Source organism: Tetrao urogallus (genome assembly GCF_951394365.1).
Source record: "Tetrao urogallus genome assembly, chromosome: Z".
NCBI classification, from domain to species: domain Eukaryota; kingdom Metazoa; phylum Chordata; class Aves; order Galliformes; family Phasianidae; genus Tetrao; species Tetrao urogallus.
Genome location: NC_136816.1, coordinates 23,264,854 through 23,292,602, shown reverse-complemented (window position 1 = coordinate 23,292,602; position 27,749 = coordinate 23,264,854). Strand labels below are relative to the sequence as shown.

At 36.5% G+C, this 27,749-nt stretch overlaps 1 protein-coding gene across 1 annotated transcript in view; it reads left to right on the top strand.

Moving 5' to 3' along the window:
* Positions 1 to 27,749, top strand: part of ROR2 (receptor tyrosine kinase like orphan receptor 2) — a gene marked incomplete at both ends in the record, with an annotated part of 152,279 nt that overhangs the window by 109,464 nt on the left and 15,066 nt on the right. Inside the window, 2 exons of the mRNA XM_079548426.1 lie at positions 10,029 to 10,316; positions 11,256 to 11,286. Coding sequence (XP_079404552.1) covers positions 10,029 to 10,316; positions 11,256 to 11,286 — 319 coding nt within the window. The remainder of the gene's footprint in view (positions 1 to 10,028; positions 10,317 to 11,255; positions 11,287 to 27,749) is intronic.

The following is a 27,749-nucleotide window of genomic DNA, read 5'->3' as shown; positions in this document are numbered from 1 at the left end:
TGCTGGTAGGCTGGATAGGCTGGACATGTTGGCCCGTGCCAGCCTCATGAAGTTCAACAAGACAAAGTGCAATGTCCTGTATCTGGGTTGCGGCAATCTCAAGCACAGATATAGGTTGGGTGGAGAATGGCTTGAGAGCAGCCCAGGGGGGAAGGATTTGGGGTTGTTGATTAATAAGATTCAAGATGAGCTGACAATGTGCGCTTGCAGCCCAGAAGGCCAAAAGTATCGTGGGTTGCATCAAGACAAGTACAAGCAGCAGGTCACAGACTCACATAGAATCACAGAATATCAATGATTGAAAGGGACCTTGAAAGATCATCTAATCCAATCACCCTGCTGGAGCAGGAACACCTAGATCAGGTCACACAGGAATGTGTCCAGGTGGGTTTTAAATGTTTTTGGAGAAGGAGATCCCACAGCCTCTCAGGGCAGCCTGTTCCCGTGTTCTGTCAACTTTACCATGAGGAAGTTTTTCTCATATTTATGTGGAACCTCCTGAGTTCCAGTTAGCACTCATTGCCCCTTGTCCTATCACTGGATGGCACTGAGAAGAACATGGCTCCATCCTCATGACGCTCACCCTTTACTTATTTATAAACACTAATCAGGTCACCCCTCAGTCTCCTCCAAACTGAAGATACCCAGCTCCCTCAGCCTCACATTGTAAGGGAGATGCTTCACTCCCTTAATTATTTCTGTGGCTCTGCACTGGACTCTCTCAAGCAGTTCCTTGTCCTTGAACTGAGGTGCCTAGAACTGCTTGAGAGAAGTGTTCCCACCCCTCTGCTCTGCGCTGGTGAGGTCTCACCTGGAGTATTGCATCTGGTTCAGGAGCCCCCAGCACAAGGACATGGAGTTGTTGGAGCAGGTACAGAGGAGCGCCAAGAAGATGAACAGAGGGCTGTAGCACCTCCCTCAGTTTTCTAATGAGCTGGGGCTCTTCACCATGGAGAAGAAAAGGCTGCAAGGTGACCTGATAGCGGCCTAAAAGAAAGCTACAGAAAAGAAGGGGACAGACTCTTTAGCATGGTCTGTGGCAATAGAACAAGGGGAAATGACTTCAAGTTCAGGGAGGATAGATTTAAGCTAGATATAAGGAGTGAGGGAGAGTGGGGCACTGGAACATGCTATCTAGTATTGTGGTTGGTGTCCCGTCCCTGGAGACTTCCAGTGCAAGACTTGAAAGAAAGAAGGCCCTAGGCAACCTGATCTAGCTGAAGTGTCTCTGTTCATTCCAGAGGAGTTGGACTAGATGGCCCTCAGAGGTCCGTTCCAGGATTCTAAGGATTCTATGATTTTATGTTTCTATTCTTTGATTAATGAAAATGTTTAACAGGACTGAGTCTAGTATTGACTCCCTGAGTACTTCATTAGTGACTAGTCTCCAACTAGACTTCATGCCACTCATCACCACCCTCTGGACTCAGTCACACAAACAGTTCTTGATCTAGGTCACTGTCTACTCATCCAGCCTGTATGTCTACAGCTTGCATCTATGATGGACTTATTAGACACTGTGTCAAAGGCCTTACTGAACTCCAGAAAGACAATATCCACTGCTCTCTTCTCATCTATCACCAGGATAAACTTCTCATCATAGAAGTTTGTCAAGTTAGCCAAGCATTGCTTCCCCTTAGTGAATCCATGATGCTTTCTCATGATGATTTTCATTCATTTCTTGTGCCTGGAAAATGTTTTATAGGATTAGATACTCCATCACATTCCTAGAAATTGAAGTGAAGCTGACTCAACCATAGTTCTGTTGGTCCTTCTTCATCCTTCCTTGAAAGTAGGAGTACACTTGCTTTTTCCTCCTGTGTTGACAACTGGTCTCACAGTGACGTCTGCCAGCATCCTTCATGGACTTACTTATGTCCAGGTTGCTTAAGTACTCACCGGAATCTGATCCTCTTCCACCAAGAAAATGAACAGAGGGCTAGAACCTGCATCTTCCTTGCCTTTCAAGTCTCTGATTCTTAAAGGCAGGTCTTGCTGGTAAAGGCTTAGTCAAAGAAGATGTTCAGCACTTAGGCCTTTTCTCCAGCCTGATTAACAACTGTCATCTTATTCCGCAATCTCTCTTTAGTCCAATATACTTACAGAAGCCCTTCTTACTTTTCTTTTTTTTTTAATTTATGTCAACCACTTTACATAGAAAAATGACAGATATTCTTGTTAGCGTGAACAGCTCGAACTACTTTCTCCCTTACCATCAGCAGTTTCAGCAAGGTGAGAACCTGTTGAAATCTGCAAAGTTTTGAAATCCTGGCTAGATGTTCTTCTCAGAATTTATTCATAACGCTTGCATTTTGGAAAGACCTTGGAATACAGTCATTGCTGTTGTTGTAGACATCCCATATGAAATGATGTTTTTTTGTTGTGCATCATCTGGAATTTAGATTTCTTATTTTGACTCTGCTTATTAGAAGATTTTTCAAGAACTTCTATTAATCTTCCATTAATTCGTATTCTTAATTGGATATAAAAATGGCATATTTATTTTTTCATTTCTCTAATCATGTTCCTGCTGATTTCCCACATCTCACTGATGTTGAACACTCTCCTCCTATTTATGAGGAAGACTCAGTATGCTCCTCTTACCAATGTTTTTCTGCTTGTTCAAGGTCCTAGTTTTATTTAGAGGATTAAACTTCATCTTCCATTATTGGAATAGATTTCTGTAACAATCCTTCCTGTTAGCAAGATTGTATACATTTTTTCTCAAAGCTACTTCACACTCAAGTACCCATTACTTTTGATGTGAAAAAGTCTGTGTTTACCTTCTGCTGCAAGGGCCAAACATGTTTAGCTAGTAATTTAGTTTCATTCTACTGTTCTGTTCTTTCTAAATTTGTAAGGGTGTAGACATAAAAGAAAATGTTTCTTTCATGTGACATTACTTACCCAGAAGGAGTTACAGTTATTTCCTTATTTTAATTATTTTTTTCTTAAGGCCATAGGCAATACCTGTCTGAGGAAGTAATTAATCACATCTCAAATGTTTCTACATCATAAGGATTTTTTATTTCCTTCAGGAAAACATGCAGAGAGAGAGAGAGAGAGAGAGAGAGAGAGAGAGAGAGGATTAGAGAGAGACTGTTGTTCATATATGACTCATTGGTATAGATTCAGTTGATAGTTTCCAGCATGCCTGGTCTGGAAATGGCCTCATTTTATTCCTTTTTCATTTTTGTGGCTACAAAATTCTCTCAACAAGCAAAAATTGAACATTTTCTTTCTTCAGTTCAAATGTTAACCCCTGTGCTTCTCTATCATAGTAACATAACAGTTTCTATTTTAAAACACCATTGCAGATTAATTTCAGAGTTTTTGTGCACCGTGAGAAAAGTAGAAAGAATCCTTCCGTTTTTGTACCACACTGACCTTCTTTTCCTTATTGAAGAATGCTTAGTTATTCTAATTTGATTTTTTAATTATTATTATTATTATTATTATTATTATTATTATTTAGTTTTCTGGTGGTAGAATTGACAGAAAATTTCTCTGAAAATAATAGTAGATAAGACTCAGTAGTGCCGTAAGTTAAATCTGGTAGTACTGGAGCTTTAACTTTAATGGCTAAATAAATGTATGAGTAAGGGCAGCTTTGCAGCAGCAGAAATACTGAGTGAGATGAGCTGATCCAGGACATAAGATGCTTCAAACCTCTGGTCTTTATTCTGGTTTCTACACAAGTCTGTGTGGGAACTTATTTTGGGGCATATACCTATATGATAAATCCCAGCTATAATTGGAATATCTTGGTTTCTTTGGTTTTGACATGGAGCAACATATCAGGAATTACTTATACATATTCTGAAAGCAGCAATTTTTCATTTACAGTTGATGACCCTCTAGGCAATCTATACCCAACCTACATGGCCTTATACCTGACAGTCTGCTTCTAAATACTCAGTTGCCAATGGCTGGAGAAGCAGCCTCTTTACAGTTTCCTCTGAAGGTTCAGAAAGCAAGAAACAACACTGTTCAACTAAGTAGGATAGGACAGCAGGGACAAGTAAAACACGTGGGCTTCATCCCAGTATGAGAAAATACTGCTCAAAAATAGGTTTTCTTCTGCAAATAAGAGAGTATAATCTCACTAGTTTTAAGTATGGGAGACAATGTTGAAATTATGGAAATATTTCAGTGGCAATTCCAGTTCATCACTGAATTGGCTGCAACCTGTTCCAAAGTACTTCTGAAGCATCTAGATGCTTGTCTAAAAATGTATGTGATACAAATCACTTTATTTTACATGTTCATGGTTGAATTTTTGTATATTGAGATCATACAGACTAAGGAAAACAGGGTGCAAATAGTGAGATTAAATTGGGCTGGAAAGGTATCAATTCATCTGGAAACATATGGCAATGTATAGCTCAGTGTAGTCTCCTTAATCACTCACGTATTTTGGGAGACACGCCAACATTCCTTACATTTCCTAAACCAGCTCCAACATACTGTAGTGATTTGCTCATCCTTGTACTGTCATTAAAGGGCAACCAACTGAGAAGACTGCTTTGTACTTAGGAAAATGGTCTGTGCAAGAAATCAGGAATCTTAGGCTTCTCCATCCCCCTGAGCTAAGACTTACTTCTCAGTGTTTTTCCAGTTATGATCTACGTGTGGAAGGAACCACTGTACTGGACTCCAGCCATCCACTGAGGTGTGATGGTGTGATACATGTCCCCTAAACTCTTTTACTTTTAATAATATTGCTGTATATATCTCTGGAAAGAAATTCTCTATTTCAGCAACTTTCATTTTTGTTTTCTCTCAGTATTCTGATATTATATAAACCCAAAACATTATGCAAGTGTTTCATTTTCTTCATAGATTACCTGTCAATTCTATGAATACACTTATTACTGTATTCACAATGCAGTATCTTGGAGAGTGGTGTCATCATCTTCAAGTTATTCCTTATACTTCTGAATTTAGAGCATTGTCATTATGTAAGCTAAAGTATGAGGGTGTTTTTGTTTTCTTTTTCCTGAAAAATTATGCCCATCTTATTGGAGATGGTGGAATTAGAATCAAATGAAAACTTGAGTTACTTTGAAAAAAAGAATGTGTTGGAAATACATAAAATTTTATTAATGTTCAAAATAAAATGACATCGTAAAAGGCTGTCAGTTGAAAAAATTGCAGTGAGAAAGCAGAAGTTCTTTTAATTTTAAAAAGAGAGAAGAGTTAAGTGAGGGTAAAAATGAAAACAGTGGATAGGCAGAAATAAAGGAAAAACAAAGAGCTGAAGGAATGAAAATGCCACACTTCTTTTTAAGCAAATGATATTATATATATTTCTAATAGTTCTGAAAACTGATGTCTTACGATGTTAATCTGAAAAATGTTCTGTATTTTATGCAGTTTTGCATTTCTTTTTCTTGTATCTAGAAAATTATTACTCAGATTTTTCATTATTTCTATCATTAATTGGACATTCTGTGAATTTGGGCAAGACACTTAAGCTCTTCTTTCTTTAGTTTCTACTAGGAGGCCCTTCAGAGGGATCTAGATAAGCTGGATCACTGGGCTGAAGTGAACAGGATGAGGTTCAACAAGGCCAAGTGCCAGGTCCTGCACTTTGGCCACAACAACCCCACGCAGTGCTATAGGCTTGAGGCAGAGTGGCTGGAGGACTGTGAAGAGGAAAGGGACCTGGTGGTGTTGGTTGATGCTCGGCTGAACATGAGCCAACAGTGTGCCCAGGTGGCCAAGAGGGCCAACGGCATCCTGGCCTGCATTAGAAATAGTGTGGCCAGCAGGAGCAGGGAGGTGATCATCCCCTGTACTCAGCACTGGTGAGGCCGCACCTCGAGTATTGTGTTCAGTTTTGGGCTCCTCACAACAAGAAAGACATTGAGGCCCTGGAACATGTCCAGAGAAGGGCGAAGAAACTGGTGAGGGGTCTGGAGCACAAATCTTATGAGGAGAGGCTGAGGGAGCTGGGCTTGTTCAGTCTGGAGAAGAGGAGGCTCAGGGGAGACTTCATTGCATTACAACTTCCTGAAGGGAGGCTGCGATGAGGAGGGATTTGGCCTCTTCTCCCAGGCGACAAGTAGGACCTGAGGAAATAGCCACAAGTTACATCAAGGGAGATTTAGATTAGATATGAGGAAGGACTTTTTTTCTCAGAGAGTGGTCAGGCACTGGAATGGCTGCCCAGGAAGGTAGTGGAGTCGCTGTCCCTGGCAGTGTTCAAGAGGTGCCTGGATGAGGAGCTACAATCATAGAATCATAGAATCACAAGGTTGGAAACGACCTATAAGATCATCCAGTCCAACCGTCTCCTCATCACCATTGCCACCACTAGTACTAAACCATATCACGCAGCACGTCATCCAGACGATATACAAGATATGGTTTAGTAGCTCAGTGGTTTAGTAATGGTAATGGGAGTACAGTTGGACTAGATAATCTCGTAGGTGCTTTCCAACCTTTTGATTCTGTGATTCTATGATTTGGAAGATAATATTGATAAGTACATTATGTGAGACTTAACTGGATTGAGAATTTCTGAAACAACAAGTTACAAATTGTTGGTAATTGCTACTCGTAGAGATGATCACGAAGCTGGTTTCAAAATGAGTAATGCCTGATTGTTTTTTAAACCTACATAGGGAGAAGGAACAATGAAATTAACAAAAAATAGAGCTCTCGTCAAAGTTCTCTAAGCCAGAACTTGATCTAGAATAACTAAAGATATTTAGAAGTTGGTTTTAGAACCAACTGTTTTAGCCTGGGAACTAGTTCATTTTTTTTCCGAAACCATTGCATCAAATTGTGAATGTGGTGTGCCATGCATCACAAAAAGTAACTGCTAATTATCACCACAGAAATTAAATAAGGAAAATGTTCTTTAGAATATGATTGGTAAAAATTTTCACTGAGTTTGGAAGATCTGCAATTTTATATTATTTGAAGTCAGTGTCAAATAACAGGACAGCATTAGTAATGGCTGCCCACTCAGTCACTTCAGATTCTGTAAGTACAAATGCCAGACTTCAGCATCATTTTTCAAAGAGGAAATGAAGCTGAAACAGTATGTTCTTAAGGATACTGACAGAGGCAGTGGGTAGGTGTTGCTCTAATGCTCCCAAGCTTCTCCACAGAATTTTGACGAAAACATAATTGCTTCAAAACTCAGGTTAAAATATTTATTACTTCATTTGTAATAACAGGATAATTTAAAACACTGCACAAAATATAATTGGCAGGAGCAATAATGAGCTAAATCCGAATTCTGATCTTTAGGAGGTGGATTACACTGACTTCAGGGGAAGTGCATCCAATCACAATGTATTTGAATTAGTTCATAAATCTTTAGCATTGATTTTGGTGGTAATAATTTTGTTCAAATTATTAATGGCATCTTACTCATAAATGTATATGAAATATTTTGTATTGCTTAAGTTATGTATCAGATTGCTTCCTCCAACAATCCCAGTTTAATTGGAATAACAGCAAGGTTTGGTATTGACTTAGTCTTGAATTAGCAATAATTCTTGATCTTAATAATTAAATTTACGACCTGTTTTCAGCTGGATTAATTTAAACATAATATCCATAATTGTTCTGAGCAGAAAACTCAACTCAGGTTAAGTCAGGAAAAGTGATATAGTGATACATGTTTAAGCGAACTATAAGCCGGCCATCAACACAGAAGTTGACCACAGCACAAGAATATTGCAGACTTTTCATATCCCTGTGTGTTAGGAACAAAAAGTGCAGCAAAGAAGCAGAAGAACGTGTAGAGAAGCAGAGAACACTCACTGAGCAGTTTGTTTACAGTCCTCAACTGGCCCCATCATCATGGAAAGCATTCTTTTTGCCTCTTTCACTTCTTTGTAATCAGGAGTGACTTCAGGCTAAGAAATTGTACCTCATACTGGCTACATCTAAGAATCTACTTCTTCATTTGTATGTGTATATTCAGACACCTCTGTGGGCACTGAGCTGTTCCTTGAGTTGATGCTCTTGTGGCCTTGTGTTGTTGACTCCAATCTTCTTCCACCCAAGAGCACACTACCATTGGTATGACTGGATGTCATTGCACTTTCACGTTCTTCTGTGTTGTTAGTTTTTTGCTAGAATTAGAATAATTTTTTACTCGCTCACTTTCCCATTTCTTTTCATATATTTATTCTTCTGTCTTGCTATTGTCTATGTCAATTCATTTTTGACTGTATTTCAGGTTACCACAAACTGACTTCTTTTCAACATTTTTCAAGTTACTGCAAATTGACTTCTTGTGTTCCTGCACACATACCCTGCCTCAGCTGTGTTGTTTGAAAATAAACTGCTACAGGTTATGAAAAATTAACAAAATATATTTTTGCATTCTTTAAATAATGAACTAAAAATGAAATAGCTATGGAAAATCCTTTTCTGCTTTGTGAGGGATCGTAGAGCCTTGTGTATAGAAATGCTTATGCATGTCAATTGTTGGCTTATAGTTTTGGTAAATTTTTTCTGTTGCCTGTAACAGGCAGGATAATTTGTTGTAAGACAGGAGGTAGTTTGTTTTCCTCTTACCTGCCAGAATATAATTCTAGTAACTCTAACTGCAGCTGTGGACTGTGAACCACAAGAAATGATAGGAAAGACCTTGCAGAAAGCATTCATTGTAGTTTTTATCTCCTCTGCCCCCTTTTTTTAAAACTATGCCTAAATATATATATATTCTGTGTTCAATCAAAATGGGGAAAATTAATGTAAGATTACACACAGAAAGAAAAAAATATTTATAAGGAAAAAGCTAACAAAATATTTTTCCTTAGCAGTGTTGTGTAGAGAATAGAAATGTATTTGGATCTTACTTAATTTTCTGTGTACTGACATATTAAATTCACACTTGTCTACATTGTATTTTCATATTATACTCTCTAGAGTATGAGTTGCTTTGTGGGAACAGTGTAATGCTCAGTAAAACCCAATTTTTCAGCAAAATTTTGCTTTCCAAACTTAGAATATTTTGATGTTTCTACTGTCACACGTTCCTCTTTCCTCTTTCCAATGCTACAACTAAAATCTATTACAGGAAAACTGATTTTCATGGTCATGTTAAATGTAAATAAAAACCAAGCATCCATTTTGTTTAAATATTTCAGCAATTAGGCTGAAAAAGTTGACTGTTATATTCTAGTATTAGATTCCTACACAGTAATGTGCTATTTCCTAATTAAAAAACTGCAAAATTTTCTAACTCAGCAGGAAATGGCACTTGTAGACATTTATCTAAGTTAACTTTTATTTAGATTCAGTTGACATAATTATGAAGTGCAATATGAAGTGCATCTAATGCAGTGTGCAGATAGTATAAATTCATCAGAGCAAACATTAAGGTGACAGATGGATACTTTTCTGATATGTTTTGACAATCCCTTTACTATTACAGAGAAATTAAATGCTCTCAAGCTTTCAGTGGCTGATATGCATCAGCTGTAAGAACAAACTAAATTTAAAAATAATAACCTATGGAACTTATTACTGAAAAGTGTTTTTACATTGTGCTTCCACCCGTTGTTCAATTTTTTATCACTTGAAATTACTGGTGTAGTGTAAAGGCTTTCTGACAAACCCACTGCTTTCAACAAATCACAAATTAGTGTTTTTATTTTCCATTTATAAATCTAAAACCCATGAAACCTGATTACTTAATGTACATGCAGTCTTTTCTTTGTCCATTTTGGCACTATTTTGGGACTTGACATTAAAAAAATAGCAGCTTATAATCAGTTAAAAATGCAGCTTCAGAATAGGTGAAAGAAGATAAAATTGTAATAGCATTAGTTCATGCTTTACCTTCTGGTCCACATACTTACCTGCAGAGTAGCATGAAGTCAATCAGAGACAATTTGGATATATACCTAGGACAGTGAATTGGGACCTTTCTTTTTTTTTTTGGTATATACTTGAAAGAAAACTGCAACTCTTGCCAAGATCCACTCATAAAAAACCTTTGGCCTTTATCCCAAGCCAAGCAAAGTTTTAACTTTTCTGACCTTTTACCCTTTTAGGTTACTTTCTGACCTTTTTGGAACCAGTAAACAATATCACCATAGTCCAGGGGCAGACAGCGATCCTCCACTGCAAAGTAGCAGGAAATCCATCTCCAAATGTCAGATGGCTAAAAAATGATGCTCCAGTGGTTCAGGAGCCGAGGCGTATCATCATAAGAAAAACAGATTATGGTTCACGTCTGAGAATCCAAGATCTTGATACGACAGACACAGGATACTACCAGTGTGTGGCTTCTAATGGGATGAAGACGATAACAGCAACAGGAGTGTTGTTCGTGAGGCTTGGTGAGTTTCTGGGTTTTATAATTGCTTGTAGTTCATTATAGGCTAGGTATTAGTTTTTCTAGTAATACAATAAGAAATAAATTTATGTTTTAAGAATTCTCAGTGTGAAAGAGAGTAAATAAAGCTATTGCCAAGCACCTTTTCCCTAGCACAGAGCTCAGTGAGTTAAACATGATACCCATTCACCAGTAATAAAAGGAAGTAAATGCAGATGGAAAAAACTTTTAATTTCTGTTGAAGAAAAAAAAAATGCTGAACAGGTGGTGTTCAGTATTGCTGAGCCCATCCTTGTGAAATATCATGTTTGTACTGCTCCATGAAGCCTGGCCTCAAGTTCTTCTCTTTGAGAGCTAAAGGTACACAGCCTAATAAGAAGTACTTGCATTGACTGTTCAAGACTTGATCATTCCATCTGGAAGCAAAGGTTTTATTTCTTTTTCTTGTGTTTTTAATGCCATGAAAAAATAATTCAAGACACAATTTCCTAAAATTTCCTCTGATTTTTTAATGATAATGAATACTCAATTGTTTGTTTGTAGTGATTCATTAAGCACTGGCTATCCGTCAGCTTGACAAAGGTTAGGTGCTTAACCTTGCTGTATCATAAACTGATTGGAATGCTCAGGTAGGGCTCAGAAAGGTGAAAAGGGTGTGTCTAGATAACATATTGGCCTTTAACAGCCTGTGTTTTTATGGCAGCAGATATTTTGCAGCAGAAATAATGTCCACGCAGGTTTCTGCCTGAACAGACAGAAGATACGTGTGATTTTTATTTGTGGTTTTGAAAATAGCAGTATGTAATTACTTGTGGGAACCTAGAGGCTTTTGTTTGAATCTTGAGGTTAACTTTCCTTGAAGAGACAGTTTGCTATTGACTTTTTTAATGCAGTTTCCTTGAGCCAAATTTGCGAGCAATGTTTGTTTATTTTATATTTGCAGGTCCAACAAACAGCCCAAATCACAATCTTCAGTAAGTACATGTTGGAAAATTACTTAATGTACTCTGGCCAATTTTGTTCTGTAAGAATTTGTTTCATAAACTCAGTAAATACTGCCTTTGACCACAATGTTTTTGCTAAAAATATCTAGTATGATTGAAAACTCACAGATGACTGATTGGGATAGCATTATGTTTCTGTGAGTTTGAGTTTGGTCAGATGTTTCTGAGAAGTTTATCTTTGCTTTTTTCATATTCTGAACAATCAGAATACCACAGAGTCATGATGTTTGAACGTTATTTATTTACAGGGCAAGTATTGGCTGGATGAGTGGTTAAAAATGAATGGATAAAATGCTTAGGTTGCTGCAGTTGTAAATCTACCCATGTCATACTGTTCTGGCTTGAAAAGTAAGATAAAACAGGATTAAAATCTTCTCTTTGAACAATTGAGTAACCCCTGTTTGTTAGGTGTCATTTTGACTTCAGTGGTGACTTAGTGATTTTTCTTAGCTATTTCAGCTCGCTTGCAGATTAGTTATTAGTTTTAGTTTCAATAGCATGTACTGTGTAGTTTCTTTACATAGGTTTTACAGCCTATCAGTTAATAACATGAGAAATGCAGCATGAGACCTTTTCTGTGTTAATTGCATGAAGTTACCATTGGTAATGTAGTAAAGCAACTTTGTGAAGACACGTGGATGTTTTTCAAGTGTATATTTCTAATCAGTGTTTGTGAGTACTGAAGTGCCAATGACTTGGGTGGCAATGCCGTACGTGGCTGCAATGGTCTGACCACTACTCCATTCCCTTTATATCTCAATCAATCAACAGTCTTACATATACGAAAATAATACCACATTCTTTAATTTTATGTATGCATAGTATGTGCAAATGAATTCAGATAATTTTCACAAGGTTTCATATTTTTCTTGAAATTGATTGCTATTCAGCTGTTCAAAACTGTGTACTGAAAAAAATGTAATCATTTTTCTAGTAACTGAAATCCTATTTAAGATTGCACACAATTTATTTCAGAAAACTGTTTTACAATTGCCCTACAAAGGGAAATCAGTGAGTTGCCAGGAAGCTTTGTGATCTTTTACAAGATGGAAAGGCAGTGACAGAGACAGGAGATAGTGAACTAAAATACACATACTGAAGCACTGAACTTAAGTTCAGAGAACACTGTTCTCAAATACAGCTGAAGAGTAGTTAGGGATTATGACACCTCTAAACTGATCCTGAACTAATGACATAAGTGTTGGACCTTGAAGCAGTAGCTTGCCATCTTGTTTTTGGGCCTACCATTGGAAGTGAGATGAAAAGTAAAAAGTATAATGCTGGCAGATATTTTGCACATCCACTAAATGGAAGAGACAGCTGAAACTTAAGAAAAAGTGCCTGAGCTTGGAGGTTGAGAGGGAAGTCTTGAGAGAATTAGCGTATGAGGTGTAGGGGTGTGCAGTAATGGTATATTTTTACCTAATTGTATAACTTCTATTTCCATTTTTTTGCACCTTCCTATTTAACCAGTTCTGTACATCTTTCCAATTTTCACATCCTTTCTTCTTACATTACTCTTCTTTCTATTTTCTCTTCCTATGCCTTACAGTTGTTCCTATGTTCCTCTGCTCCATGACTCTTGCAAATAAAATGCTATAATTTGGTAGTGCTAGTTTTTTTGTTTGTTTGTTTGTTTGTTTTTTATTGAATATTTTGTTTAAAATTGTGCTCGTCAACTTATAAACCAGAGAAAAGAAATGGGGAAAATGATTACTGAAATACCTAGATGCTTGGAAGGGACTGATATAGAACAGTGGGCTCTTCGTTTGCTGGCTACACAACACTGTCTGGTGTTGAACCTCCCAGAGTGCCATTCCTCCTGGCATTAATGTTTCCAAAAAGACATGCTTAATTGAAAGTTTTGAAACCTAAAACCACTGTATCTTGGTTTAAAACTGTACCTAATGGAATATTACAGGATAAAAACCTTTATCTATACAGATAACATCTAGCAAGGTATTTTTACGTATCCCATGTGTTTCGCTATGGATTTTTAGAAATTATCTAAAAATTTAGAATTGCTGTAGATAAAATGTGCATTATGAAGTCATGTTTAGCAGTGCAAAAAAAGGGCCTTGAATTTCTTGTAGTGAAGTCAAGAAATTTCCATTAAAAACAAAATGTGAACATTTCATCAACATTTTCAAAGTGAACACCTTGTGTGCAAGTTAGGGACTTTTGTTGTTGTTGTTTCTTGTTCTTTTTGTGTTGTTTTGTTTGTTTTATGGTTTTGTTTTGTCTTTTGGAGAGGTTGAAGAAGTATTTATCTTCTGTGAAAGTTACAGAAAGTTACAATTCTATAGAAATGGAAAATATAATCTATCCAAATTATTTATCAAAAATTAATAGCTAGTTGAAATTTGATTATAAAGGAACTAAAACAACAACAACAAAACAAACAAACAAAAAAAAAAAACACAAGGAAAAACACTACCTCTGAGCAGCCTTTTTCTGTACATAGGACCATGTTACTAGAGGACTGCACTACTATAAAACCAGCCAGCAGGGTGAATTCTTTCTTTTCCTGCTTAATGCTGCTATATTTTTTGCATTAGTAACATCATTTACTTTTTCCCTTCTCAAGAGAGATGTTCTGTCCGATGAGAAAGGTGTGAATGTGTGGACATTAAAAAATTGGATTGTATATATCAAAGAATGGTATTTTAGCATAGTTTACTTTTAAGCAGTGGATGCAAATCTCTTCAAATCTAAGAATAGAAAGGCAGAAGCAGCTGCCTTCCCTTCCTGAGATGCTGCTCTTACAAGACAATATTATTCTAAGAACTCTTCAGTAGTTTAACTTACTTTTCTCTTAACTTGAAAAGTTAGATTAAATTTTACCGATCAAGCAAATTCCTGGTTTGAAGACATCATTCCTCATGTAGTCTTTGACAGTAGTGGAAACTTCTTTGAGGGGATTTGGGATGGAAGATACCAAACAATTTGTTGGCAGTAAAGTCTTCTGGAAACTAAGGTAAGGTTTTAGCAGAAACGAAAAGAGCACAAGAGCACTCTGTTACAAGTGCTATGCTTTTCACATGTGTACTTGGTGTGGTCTGCTTATTATGGCAGGAACTGAATGTCTTCTTCTAAGTGCTGCATAGGGGAACTAGGGTTTTAAAGCATAAGAATTCATTTATTAATTGAGCTCTGATTAATACTGGTTCTAAATTTTCAGTCACAGATGACTGTCTACTTAACAATTGTAAGGAAAAACAGGTGGGAAGAAACATCTTTATTAAATAGGAGTGGCCATTACCTTAGGGAGGAGCTTTTGGGATACAAACAATTCAGAATAAATTTGCAGTCCTCACAAACGTTGTTTCATTCAGGTAGTGTGTGTTAATAGCAAGAACTCAGAAAATAAGTCAGTTGAAAATAAGAAAAAAACTGTAGATGAGAAAAAAATTCTTTCAAATAATTGAAAATAGAATGTCTTTGAAGACTAATAACATGGAATCATAGAATTGTTTAAGTTGGAAGGGACCCTTGAAAAGATCTTCTAGTCCAACTGCTCATATGAGTTAAGACTGATGAGGAATCCCAAGGTAAGGGTGAGCTTGCATAGCCCATGTTTATTATGTAGACAAAGCACACCTGTGCCCTTGCACAGTGGTGACCTTGTGTCTGATGTGAGAGGTGGTCATACAGCCTTGTTGTGGGTGCAAGTATGTGATAAATTTGCACATTATCGCAAGCTGGAAAAGAGGCTGAGACCTTGAAAAAGAGTAAGAAAGGGAATGGGACACTGGAGTACTTTGAACCGAGCTCACCTCCCTGTCCATGTCTGAGGTCATCCAGGAAGAGAACCGAAGCCGTGGGCAAAAACCATTTTGTTAACTGGATCTGTCTGGCAAGTAAAAGTAAACACTTTACAAAGGAGAAATACTTCCCTACAGTTGAACAGCAGCACTACCACTTGTATCTCTTTCCTTTCCTTGGAGAGGCAAAAACTCTTTTCTAGTCTAAATGTAGTTCAGGCACAGGATGCTTCTTACATTTCACATTAACAGATGTTTTTATACCCAAAACATGGTTATTTCAAATCAGAATTTACAATTATTCAGGCATCTAAGTACTAGGTGTTAAAAAATAGGACTTCTATCACATACTAGGTACGGCCTGGTTCAGCCTAGTTTGGTGATAGGGGACGAAGGGACTCACACTCCCACACCCTAGGAGAAGGGTGAGGAGAGAGGGGAAAAGATAGGGAGATGGGCCTAGATGAAACAAACAGTGGTAACAAGCTAAGAAAAACAACAAATTCACTAAATATGATAGTGGAATGAGAGGCAATACAATAAAATACAATATAATTGGAATTGAAGCTAATAAATAAAATGAGAGACAGAGTGTCTCAAACCAAAAACCTTGCTCTAATGCTGTAGGTGAGACAGACAGGGAGAACACACAGCAAAGCGGGCAGAGAAATAGACAGTGTTGTGCCTCCCAGACAGTTTTATCCTTCACTCTGAATGGAAAACAGAAATGCAATTATGAAGTCTTCTGAGAGCTGTAGTTTGCTTTTTTGAGACCAAGTAACTGGAACTAAGAACAATCCACAGAACTGCATCATTAACTCTTTAACTCGCAGTGCACTACATGATGTTAAGATATGGAATACTGATACAAATCATAAAACTACTACAGACCACTCCTGAAAAAAATGTTTGCTGTAAAAAAATACTTGCCTTTTGTTTCAGAATACACACTTAACTGAGATGACCATATCTGAAGTATATATATTTTTCTATAGATATTTGTGGTACCATGTTGAAGTTGGAGAATAAGCACATACTTTGTGTTCTGGTTTCCTGCTTTAATCAAGCAAGAAGAAGAATTTTGTGGTTAAAAGACTGGACTGTAATTTCAGAGGTCTGGATTCAATTTCTGGCTATGCTCCTGTCTCCATGTGTGACTGCAGCAACTTGTTTAACCTTTGTCTCTCCGTTTCTTATACATCAAATGGATATAAGGTCAATCTTCAGAATTTCTGTGCCTTTCACTATTAGCAATCAGATAACTTAAAAATGTTTAGGGTGCATACTCTCTCTTGAAAGCTGGGAATATTGTTCCTATCTAACAAATGAGGAACTGAGGCAAAAATTGTCCCAAGCTGGTCCACATTAAACAGCAAATGTTTGCCTTGGCAGATTTCTTGGCCCCCTCTCTCACAATCCAGTTTGGGGATCTGGCTGGAACATGCTGCAGTTTCTTTCTAGCCCCTGTGTGTTAGTTTCCTTTCTAATTTCAGGGTTGGAGGGAAGTCTGTATTTTACCTTGGTGTGAGACATGGACTCTTATCAGAGAATTTTGATCCACTACCGCAGATCTACTTGTCCACCTCTTTAAGTGTCCTTTTACAAACTGCATAGGCTGAGACCAGAAATTTGTAGATAACAAGGCTTCAGTGAATCAGCCATAACTCTTCTTTTTTCATGACGTATTTCTCTTATCTACTTTAGAATGTAATTTTTTTTGGTGTAGTAATTATTATTATTTTTTTTTTTTTACTCCACTTACACAGTATCCTAGTAGGGCTCATAATTATATTGTCACAAACAAGTATGTAACTTAAAATTGTTTGGTCCAGAGCTGTATGATAGACTCAGAAGAAGCATAGTTAGCTGTCTGTAATGGGAATGGAGACATTTTATTCTACACCTACATTTGTTATTTTGAACAACACCATTTTTTTTTTTTCTCATGAAAAACCTAGAATATGTGTAATTCAAGGCAGAAGTACTGGTTTGTGTTATTTGCTACCACACAAGATTCTGGCTTCTTCCCACATTACGTTATTTACTTGGCTTTAATCTTCCATTTACACATTTTCTAAGCATTAGTGATTAAATTGTGAAGGATCTATGTTATGCAGTGATAGAAGTATGAGTTCAACATGGACTTAGAAAATTAATTAATTTAAACATCAAGTGTGTATTGTAACTAACATGATTAACACTGTGGAGCAGACACAATGTCTGTGCATAGGACAGCCTTCTTTCTATTCTTCAGAGCAGAGATTATGTTTCTCCTAGCCAATATTCAATCTTACCAGGTGTGACCCTGAGACATGCACGTGAAGCCAGAAGCTGTGTCTGTATTATCTGCAACTTGTTATCTGAAGAAACTATTGCAAGTGGCTGGTTTTTCCTTCATTTTAAAGGAAGGAATGAACAGAAGAAAGAAGTTGCCAGGGAACATTGAAAAAATGGTTAATATTTTATTTCATTCTGTTACGCTTACTAGTCCACTACTTACTAGTTCAGAAACTTCCACACAATTATGCCAAGCACATGCAAAAGTGAATAAAAACAAACCTCCAGAAAAGCTGTACCTCCTCTGTCATACTATAGAAATACTATAGAAATCAAATGCCCCTGAATTTTACAGTGTAATTGCAGCTATTTTGCGCTGCACTATGTGAGAGCCTGATTGCAGTGCCAAAAAGTTATGCTTATGGGACTTGCCTGCTTTTGGTCAAGGCTTCTAAACAGCTTAGGAAGAAGTGTCAGTTAATTACACTTTTGTCTGCTCTTACAGTTAAGCTGACTTTTGGTTAAATTTGGGGAAACACCTTCTCCTAGCTGTACAGCAATAGCACCCTTTTAAATGGGTGGAATATGTAATAAATGTCATGCATACCACTTTGTTTTTTGTATATGGGAACCAAGCAGGCAGTACAACAAAGCACATGAACCTTCTCTTTCCTAAGAGAAGGTTCCAAAGCTTTTCCAAAATTTGGAAGTTTAACTTACAGATGGATATTAAAGATAGTTGATGGTTTGTGTCTAGAGAATTTACCCATAGTACCATAGTGGGCTGGGAAAGCATCCCTCCTACTCTGCAGAGAAATTCTGAGATGTGCATGTATGGCCAAGAGCAGCACACAGCTCTGAGTTTGTAAAAAACGTGACACCAATTTGCCCTCTTCCAACAAATTCAAGATCAGCAGCAGGTGTCTGGGTTCGGACATCTCGGTGAAGCAATTTATATTAAACTACCAAATAAATTGTAAGCAAAAGAAGACATTTGTTGATCCTTTTAAGGATACATGTAAATTGATTTTCAAAGTAGCAATGGCTTTTGGGCTTTTGGCAAGTAGTTCTTGCAGCTGTTGGACATCCTTGATATAACCAGGGATCTTTAGTTTGTTTTGATTTTACTTCCTCCCTCTCTCCCTTCCCTTCTTTCTTTCATTCTGTAGCTTAAATGACTTTCAAAGTATTTATTGTATGTCTTACAAAAGGACAGTTAAATGTCCCTAAGACTTCCTGTCAGCATTGGATGCCACACTGTGTTTAATTAGAGTTCCTTAGGGCACTGAATAGCTTCTAAGCGCATACAGGGAAAGGGTGAATATTGTAGTTAGGCTCTAAAGCAGAGGCACACTATTCTAATGGAAACTGGCCTATTTAACAAAATAAGCTAATGTTGTAACACCACACCATAAATAATCCTTTCAATTTTTATCGCTTTATGGTTCATTTTTTCCTTATATTTTGTACAATTTTGTTCTCTGGATGATCCTAACAAACAATAGATGCAATTTATTTTTTTTGTACTTGACAAAAGGTGAAGCAGATGGCACAAACTGATAAAATTGAAACATTTTCCCTCAAAACTAAATAACACAGAGTGTGGTAAAGTGCACTTTTTCAAAAAAGACAGAGTAGGAAAAAGAAATAGTAAGGAAATTTGCTTTTTAAAATTGGTACTGCTTTATTAATCCTAATATCTGAAGTCTTTGAAGGAATACTGTAATACTACTCTAAAATTAAAATGGCAAGAAGCTCATCTTAGGCACAGTTTCTCTCATGCTTCTCAGAAGAATCATTTATAAGTGTTCCATTTCTTATGTGGAAAATCTGATTGTAACACAAAAGAGAAAAAGGGTTGCTTCACATGGGAGATAATATTTGGTATATCACAGAAATTTTGTTTTTAAACCTATGTGCTCACACAGAGACACAGGTCTTTTCCCCCTAAAGCATTTATTTTCATTTCCACTCATCTTACTATGCTTTCCTTCAAATTGGGAAATTGGTTGTTTTAGCTCAGTAGAGAAGGTAAGTCTCAGCACGATGGCCTCTGTACAGAAATCCTAGTGTTCTCATCTGGCAGTTTTACAAAATACACTTGAAAAAAAATCTTTTTTTCCCACATCATGGAATAAAGTAGTTTCAGGTTGCAAAGCAATGAGCAGAATGATGAGGGAAACACATACAGTGTTAATTTTAGAAGTTTCTCTCCAGAAAAAAGAAAGAAAGAAAGAAAGAAGAAAGAAAGAAAGAAAGAAAGAAAGAAAGAAAGAAAGAAAGAAAGAAAGAAAGAAAGAAAGAAAGAAAGAAAGAAAGAAAGAAAGAAAGAAAGAAAGAAAGAAAGAAAGAAAGAAAGAAAGAAAGAAAGAAAGAAAGAAAGAAAGAAAGAAAGAAAGAAAGAAAGAAAGAGAGAAAGAAAGAAAAGAGAGAAAGAAAGAGAGAAAGAAAGAGAAAGAAAGAAAGAAAGAAAGAAAGAAAGAAAGAAAGAAAGAAAGAAGAAAGAAAGAAAGAAAGAAAGAAAGAAAGAAAGAAAGAAAGAAAGAAAGAAAGAAGAAAGAAAGAAAGAAAGAAAGAAAGAAGAAAGGAAAGAAGAAAGAAAGAAAGGAAGAAAGGAAAGAAAAGAAAGAAAGAAAGAAGGAAGAAAGAAAGAAAGGAAGAAAGAAAGAAGGAAAGAAAGAAAGAAAAGAAAGAAAGAAAGAAAGAAAGAAAGAAAGAAAGAAAGAAAGAAAGAAAGAAAGAAGAGAAAGAAGAAAGAAAGAAAGAAAGAAAGAAAGAAGAAAGAAAGAAAGAAAGAAAGAAAGAAAGAAAGAAAGGAAAGAAAGAAAGAAAGAAAGAAAGAAAGAAGAAGGAAAGGAAGGAAAGAAGGAAAGAAGGAAAGAAGGAAAGGAAAGAAAGAAAGAAAGAAAGAAAGAAAGAAAGAAAGAAAGAAAGAAAGAAAGAAGAAAGAAAGAAAGAAAGAAAGAAAGAAAGAAAGAAAGAAAGAAAGAAAGAAAGAAAGAAAGAAAGAAAGAAAGAAAGAAAGAAAGAAAGAAAGAAAGAAAGAGATACTGAATGGTGTAAAAAAAAAAAAAAGAATAAACCTGTGCACTTCTGGTGAGAAGAATGCAGACTGCCTTCCTACTTTCTTCTGTAACAAAATTCAGTTTATTAATTGTTACTTTAAAACATATTCTTAATATCCAGTAGTTTCAAGACAATGCAATGTGCAGTCGCTTGTAAATTTTCTGTCACTTAGACTGAGAGGTGTATCAGTATTCATATGATCTCCATTTTCAACCATTAGGAGCTAAGTCCTGACATGCTAAACTTAGGAGATACATTTGATTTCCTAGTTGAGTTTTCCCTATTTGTTCATATTAATGAACAGTTTAGTAATGTCAAGCCTGATTAGATTAATTTATGGAGCTGTGGAGTGGCTAGAATTGCTACTGACATCCTAACATGTAATAATGTTTGTGTGATATCCTGCGTGTGGCATATGAAAACAAATTGCGACAGTGAATTTTGCATGTGAACTGTTTTGCTTTGTTTGAGGCAAAATGCAGTATCCAGTATTACATTTTTATAAGATTTTAATCTAAAAATATATTTAACCAATAGTAAGTGTATGAATAGGAAAAATGAAAAGAACAGGGGTGAAAGTAAATGAGTTGCGATAAATGTTCAGTAAGTGGTTTAAAGTTCAAAGGAAGAAAAGAAGGGGGAAATTGTCATTTAGGAGTGCATGAGGCCTGGACAGACCTTTCAACAGATGTGGGTGCTTCAAGGCACTGTGCCACCAGCCCCACAGATGTTGCTGCTGAGCCAAGAGAGGCTTATTCCTATCCTTTTTCAGTGGATGGGCAGAGGAACTCATGTCTATTTTTCTTCTTGAGAATTCAGGGGCTCTGATAGTAACTGGCATTAAATTTCCTGTGTAGAAGCTAGTTTTCCTAATCTGGAGAAAATCAACAATCCTATTATGTGGAATCGTGATGACACATCAGAATACTTTGTGAGGTCTGTATTCCTTACCATACCAACCAGACCTCTGTTGCTGGAGCAGATAGCAGTAATAACAGGCTACTGTCTCAGAGCAGACCAGCCCAGAGGAGAAGGAGCACACTTACAAGTCGACAGAAATGAATAGCAAGAGAAAAAAATATTAAGTTTTGCTCCAGATTAAGGAGAACTGTGTGCTCTTCTGGTAGAAGCCTCTTTATGCACCCCCAACCTGCTGCTACCTCCGGTACCTGAATTCTTTGTCTTCCTGGGCTCTTAGCAAGCTCTTCGTATAATTGCCTCATTTAACCTTAAGCTCTAACCATGACACAGTTGCCAAGCTGTTTCGTTTTCTCACACACACTGTGAAGTTTGCTGTAGATTGGGTATTTGCAGAATTTACTGTCTGCTCTCTCCCAGGCTGGAATGAGATGGAAACGACATAAAGGCTGGACAGATTTGTGCAGTGTTCCGCGGGTTTAGCAAAAGGCATGTCCCAACATGTCTCAGGTGTCTGCTCAGTAGCAGGGAACATGGCAGCGTTGCAATCAAATGGCTATTCTTTTTCCTGGTAGTGGTTTGGTTTTTGGAATGTGCTTTTTATTTTTTACTTTTCTTTAATGACAGAAATAGTGTTTTTTTCTCAGGACCTGTCTTTCAGATCACCTGAGCCATATATTTTGAAGCTAAAAAGAGATAAATTAGCTTTGATCTTTGGAAGATTCCAGCTCTGATTTTTTTTCTAGAAGAGCTATGAAAATTTCCTCTAACACTAAAACATTCCCTGGCTGTGACTTCCTTCAGTATTGCCTACCATAAGTCGCTCCTGTTTCATCCATAAAAAGTATCAGAAAATCTAACGAGTATTTCATATTAGCGCTCAGATGCTTGTAAAGAAATCCCTTACTTGGTGCTTGGGTTTTCTAATAAACAGAACATGCCAGTTTTTTGGTTTTTGGTGTTTTGTTTTTTTTTTTCTTTGGACTGGAAAAATTATTGTGAAACTGACATTTTAATATTGTATGAGCAGTTGGTAGTATTGTAGCTTTAATAAAAATTATCTGTGAAGAACTCTGAAGGTTCACACTTACATATACTTGTAATTATGCAACCTTGAATTTCTTCCCTATGCTGTGATGATTTCTCCAATTGACACGTTATCTCTGTCTTCTCTGAAATAGCAAAACCACCTTTGTTATCTTAAAAAACAAAAAGGAAAAAAAAATTATATCCATATGGTTCCTTTCATTTTTGAACTTGTCCAGGTAAAACATTTTTAATTCCGAAACAATTTTCAATTGAAATGACTAAAAACTATTTTTCACAAAAATGTTTGAAATTTTTTTTTTTTTTGCCATATTTAAAAAAGCTAAGAAACACTTTACAGAAAACTGCTGTATTTCCCATCATTAAAGATAATGCTAATAAAAAAGCTTGAGACATTTCCATGGTGTTTCATATTTATTTTTAAAATAATTCTGTTGTTCTTGTTGTAGCCTCCTTCTCTTCTCTTTGGGTTTAAATGGCTGTTGTTTTTGACTATGCTTTCTCAGTCTTCTTTTTTTCTCAAGACTTTCCACCTCCTACCTGTCATAGGCAGACATGCATATAAAATCTTGCCAATGGATTTTAATGAAATGAGCAGTAATATAATATTTCCAAGATCTTCGTAGGGCTGAGCTGTGTATACTTGCTCAGAGGTAGCATGGAATGAGAAGGAAAGATAAAAAGTGAGGGAGAATTCTGTTTTCTGGCAGTGGGAGAAACAGGGAGCTGCTTGTTAGAGGAACTGTGAAAGGCTCATTGGTCCCACAGATTTTCCCCAGGGATGTTAGAGGGATACCATTTATTACACAGTCGTAACATACCAGGAAAGATAGCTTGTTTTTAAAGAAAAAAGTGTGGAGGGAGGCTCTATGATTTCTTTGGTAAGCAAAAATCTGGAATGCTGCAAGACCAGGTCCACATTCCCATGAGTATGGCTTCCTGAAGCTTTTTCATTTTAAAATTCTTCTGTAATTCTAATGATAACAGAGATGTTTTTGCTGAAAATACCCAATACTCAACAAAGACTGGCATCCTTCCTTGGATTTCCAGCTGACTCGTGATTTCAAGGCTTTGTCCCAACACGTTGAGACCTAGGAAAGCAGTGGGAGAACTTAGAAAAATATTGTGTCAGTAAATTGAAAGAAATTGAAAAAGAATTTGTGGTTATCAGAGGATGATGGCTGGTAATGCATCCAGGAACAATCTTCTGCTCCTTGTGGAAATTTATAAAGCAGGTGTTCTGGTTTAGCTTTGCTTCTTTCATCTTCATGATGGACAGTCTGCATTACAAATGTCAAAATTATTTATCTTCTGTCTCCTGGCAAATGGCTTAAATGATTAAGCAGATATGCCAAAAGCTGGAGTTATTGTTACTCACTGAGTGACTGTGCTGGGTCATGGATAGAACAATACAGTAACTTGTATTTCTGTAGAGTCACTTGTATGTTCCTACAGCCTTCGTAGGAACAGCCCCCCTGTGTCTCTACTTCTCTATGTAGTTGAGAAGTACTATGTTTTGGTGCAATGAAACCTCTTGTAAGTATATACAAGAGTAATAAATATCTGAGTGTGCAGGATACCCTTAAACACCAGTAGGATGCCATGCACTCCTTGCCACTGTTTTATATATTTAATTCTTTCCTTCATTTTTCTAGTGAGTGCAGTGTATTTTGTGCTAGAGGTGTGATGGAAAATGATTCAGTGAAAGAAGGGTCGTCAATACCAATTTTCATGGATTTTAATCCACTTAAATCTTTAAACTCAGTAGCTTGCTGCAAGGGCATGGCTCATTTGGAAATGTTGACACCCATGGAAAGCAGTGCTTTTTGAGTACAGCAGTTTGGTTTGTGATTCAATGGAGACCAGCTCAAACATTATTGATGCCCTCCTCTTCTTTTGTATATTTAAATGCCTTTTAAATTCCTTGCTTTAAAGCTATCCTCCTTTTATGACTCATGAATGTACATATAAGATGAATTTTAGAAGCAGACTTTAAAATCTGAGCTTTGCATTTTAAAACGTAACTTTTGTTATCGTTTGTGGGAATATTTGTGGTAGGCTAAAAATAAGGTTATTGAGAAGTTGCTGTCTGACATCTTATTTTTCTCTACTTTGTTGCATAGACTAAATTTGTTTGCAGCTGTGCTTTCATTAATGAAATTTCAGTGAAATGCTTTATCTATTATCTGATTTGAAATGGTACCTTGAGTACTATGATTAACAAATTCATCATTTAATAGAATCAGTGGAATAAGTAATTGTAATTTTCTACTTGGACATTGAATCTAAAATTTCAATTCACAACATACTTTTTAACAACTAGCAGATATTCAAATCACACTCAGCACAATTGCTCTGTAAATGTGACGTTAATTACCTTTTTTTTTTTTTTTTAGGTTTTATCTCTTGTTACATTTTTTTCTCAGATAAGAGCACAAAAATAAATGCTACTCATTAGTATTTATCTAACTTGTAATGCTGATGTAGGGGAATGTTGTTAAACTCGGTGAGCATCTGGTAGCGAAATTCACGGGCCATATCCCTGGTGAGTGTAAATTGTCATAGGTCCATTGACTTCAACTCAGCTATGACCGTATATACAAATTTCCCCACCTGTTAGATTTGACTTTTTAACACTGAGCTCCTTTACTGATACTATTTATTACAGTCCTTCAGTGAACAGAAGAAATTTTTTGTATCCATTTTTTACCTCAGTGATGTCTCTTTGACATTTTAACTAAGATTGCTGTTTTCTGTGATCCCAAGACTGCAAATCTTTAGATGCCTGTGAAGATGTGCAAGCAAATGATTTTTTGTGCCAGAAAGGTGGATCATCTGCAGATAGACCTTTGGCCAAAGAATGAAGCTGTTTGTTCTGAGCATGGGAGCAGGTAGGGCAAGAAGCACATGCCATTCCCTGCAGTGCTGGCCGAAGGAGCCTCCAGCTAGATAGGGCCCTGCTGCAGCAGCAGCGTTTTCCCTATCATATCCTTTTCCTTGTCATCTTTGGCTTTTTCGACTGGGACTCAGCCCTGCATGTGTGGTATCAACGCTGTTTTTTTTGTTTTTTTGTTTTTTTGTTTTTTGTTTTTTGTTGTTTGTTTTGATTTGTTTTGTTTTAGATTTTTCCTATACACCCATGTTTTGGAAAGTTTAATGGAGCCTTCAATTCATCGTATGTGTTACTTACAGGAAGAAATTATGAGTAACATCAGGAACAGCTGGCATTAACCCAACCCTTCTCAATGGATGAACCAAAAGCCAATATGGCTTTTAAAAAAATCCCATTCTTCATCAAATGTTTATACACTAGTCGTATTGCTTCACAAGTCGGTAATATCAACTTTCATTGATCTCCTTAGTACATTATGAAGTCTATGAAAAAGAGCAATTTTATATCCTATTTAAAAAGCAGTATTCTTCCTGACTGAAGAAGAAACTGCATTAAAAATTTGCTTTGCTTTTCTTTGATACTTTTATCAGAAATTTCAAGATACAAACCTGACCTGGAAGTATTAGGTATTTTTCTACAATGATAGTAATATGGACTTACTATATTTTTGACTGGAAGAAAGTTTTATAGAAATGAGATTACATATGATGAAGATAGCATGTTTCTCTTCTCTGTAGTATAAGCCTGTATTAGTAGGAGACAGTGAATGCTGTGACATGTGAACTCATTTTAGCCATTGAAAAGTGATCCCTCCCTTGAAATGTTCTATATTGAGAGTAGAAGGAACAAATAACAAAGATTATAGTACCAGATTTTAACAGTTAGAGGTGCAGTGTAAACAAACCATGGATGTATACATGTATTAAAAACAGAAATCCCTGATGTTTTGTTGCAGTGCTTTTTAACACACTTCCCACACACTAATGTGGCTTACCTCTTTAACTAAACAAAACCCTATAATTTGTTTGAATGAAGATCCCTCTAAATAATTTATAAGTTTATTACTTCATTGTACTGAAACAAATTACTCTCAAAATTCTAAATAACTTGTTAGCTTTATTAAAAGTGTAGATTGACTTTTTTTCTTACATGTATTGAATCTGACTAACTTGAATCTTCAAGAACTTTGTCTTCTTACTTGGTTCAAAACTGCAAAGTGGAGTTCAGAATTTTGATTGGCAATCAAAAAAATTGATGAATTGATATTTTTGACTATATGCAAATATTCTTTGAACAAACAATGTTTCAATTTTGCATACAGAAGATTTGTTTTTCTCTTTTCTGTGGCATCTTAAAAAATGAGTTTTAGGAGACTACTTGCATATAACTCTCAGTGCTAAAATAATTGCAATGCCAACTATTATAATTACTTTACTATTTTATTTACTGCAAGTTGTTTAGTTCCCCCTTCTCCAGCTTGCTCCTGTGCCAGAACTGATTTCTAGTTACTTAATTTTCAGTGTTAACCATCGTTCTTTCAAGGAATTCTCTGGGCTTGCTTGCATTTTAATCTGAATCTCTATCATGCTGATGTATGCATTCAAGTACTTCCTCCATTTGCATGTAAAGGTAGTAGGTCAGCTCTGACTGTGTTTGCAGGAGCATGAAATAAATGCTGAAAACCCTCTTTGAGCTTACATGCTTCACAAGATGATCTTAGTATTGAACAGAATTTCCACAATTGCCTTTTATTTAGTGGGACTTCTTTTGTTTCATTTGCCCTCTGGCCTACTTGACTGTGGCAATTGCATACAATAGATTGTGTTACATAGATGTCATGTTGTGTATTATACCCAGATGTATTCTTTCAGCTTATGAGACTTTCCGTTCAGAAAAGCCTCTTTGTTTCCTAGGTGTTTTCTTTCATAGTCTTTTGTTGAGTGTTCTTTCTGTGTCACCTGAAATTAAAGTAATGCTTACTGCATGGGGTTAGCAATGCTCTGTAATTTTTGCAATACATGTAGCCCCCCTGGACTTGTCTCTGTGTGCTTCTGGAGGACATCTTCACCTTCTATTTTGTAACAGTTGTTACATGATAAAGTTTATAGGTAAAGAAAGCCATTAGTCCTGAATAACATTTCTTTCTAACTATATGAGGCAAAGCTGCTGCTTGTTACGTCCCGACCTCAGGTCCTGAGGGGCATCTGAGCAGAGAACTAGTCCCGCACCAAAACATTTGTCTCATCTCCTGACAACTTAAAAGCAACAGGCCTGGATTCAAATCATTCATAGGAAATCTCTATATTGAGAGATTCTCAACCGCATTCTGTATTCTATTCCAATTCACAGGTCTTTCCATACCTCTCCTACAGACCCACATGTACATGAAAGTCACAGTTTCTGTCACTGTGAGGAGATTAGACAGGCACTGCAGCACTGAGCCTTCATCATTCTTTTTCACTGCTTGT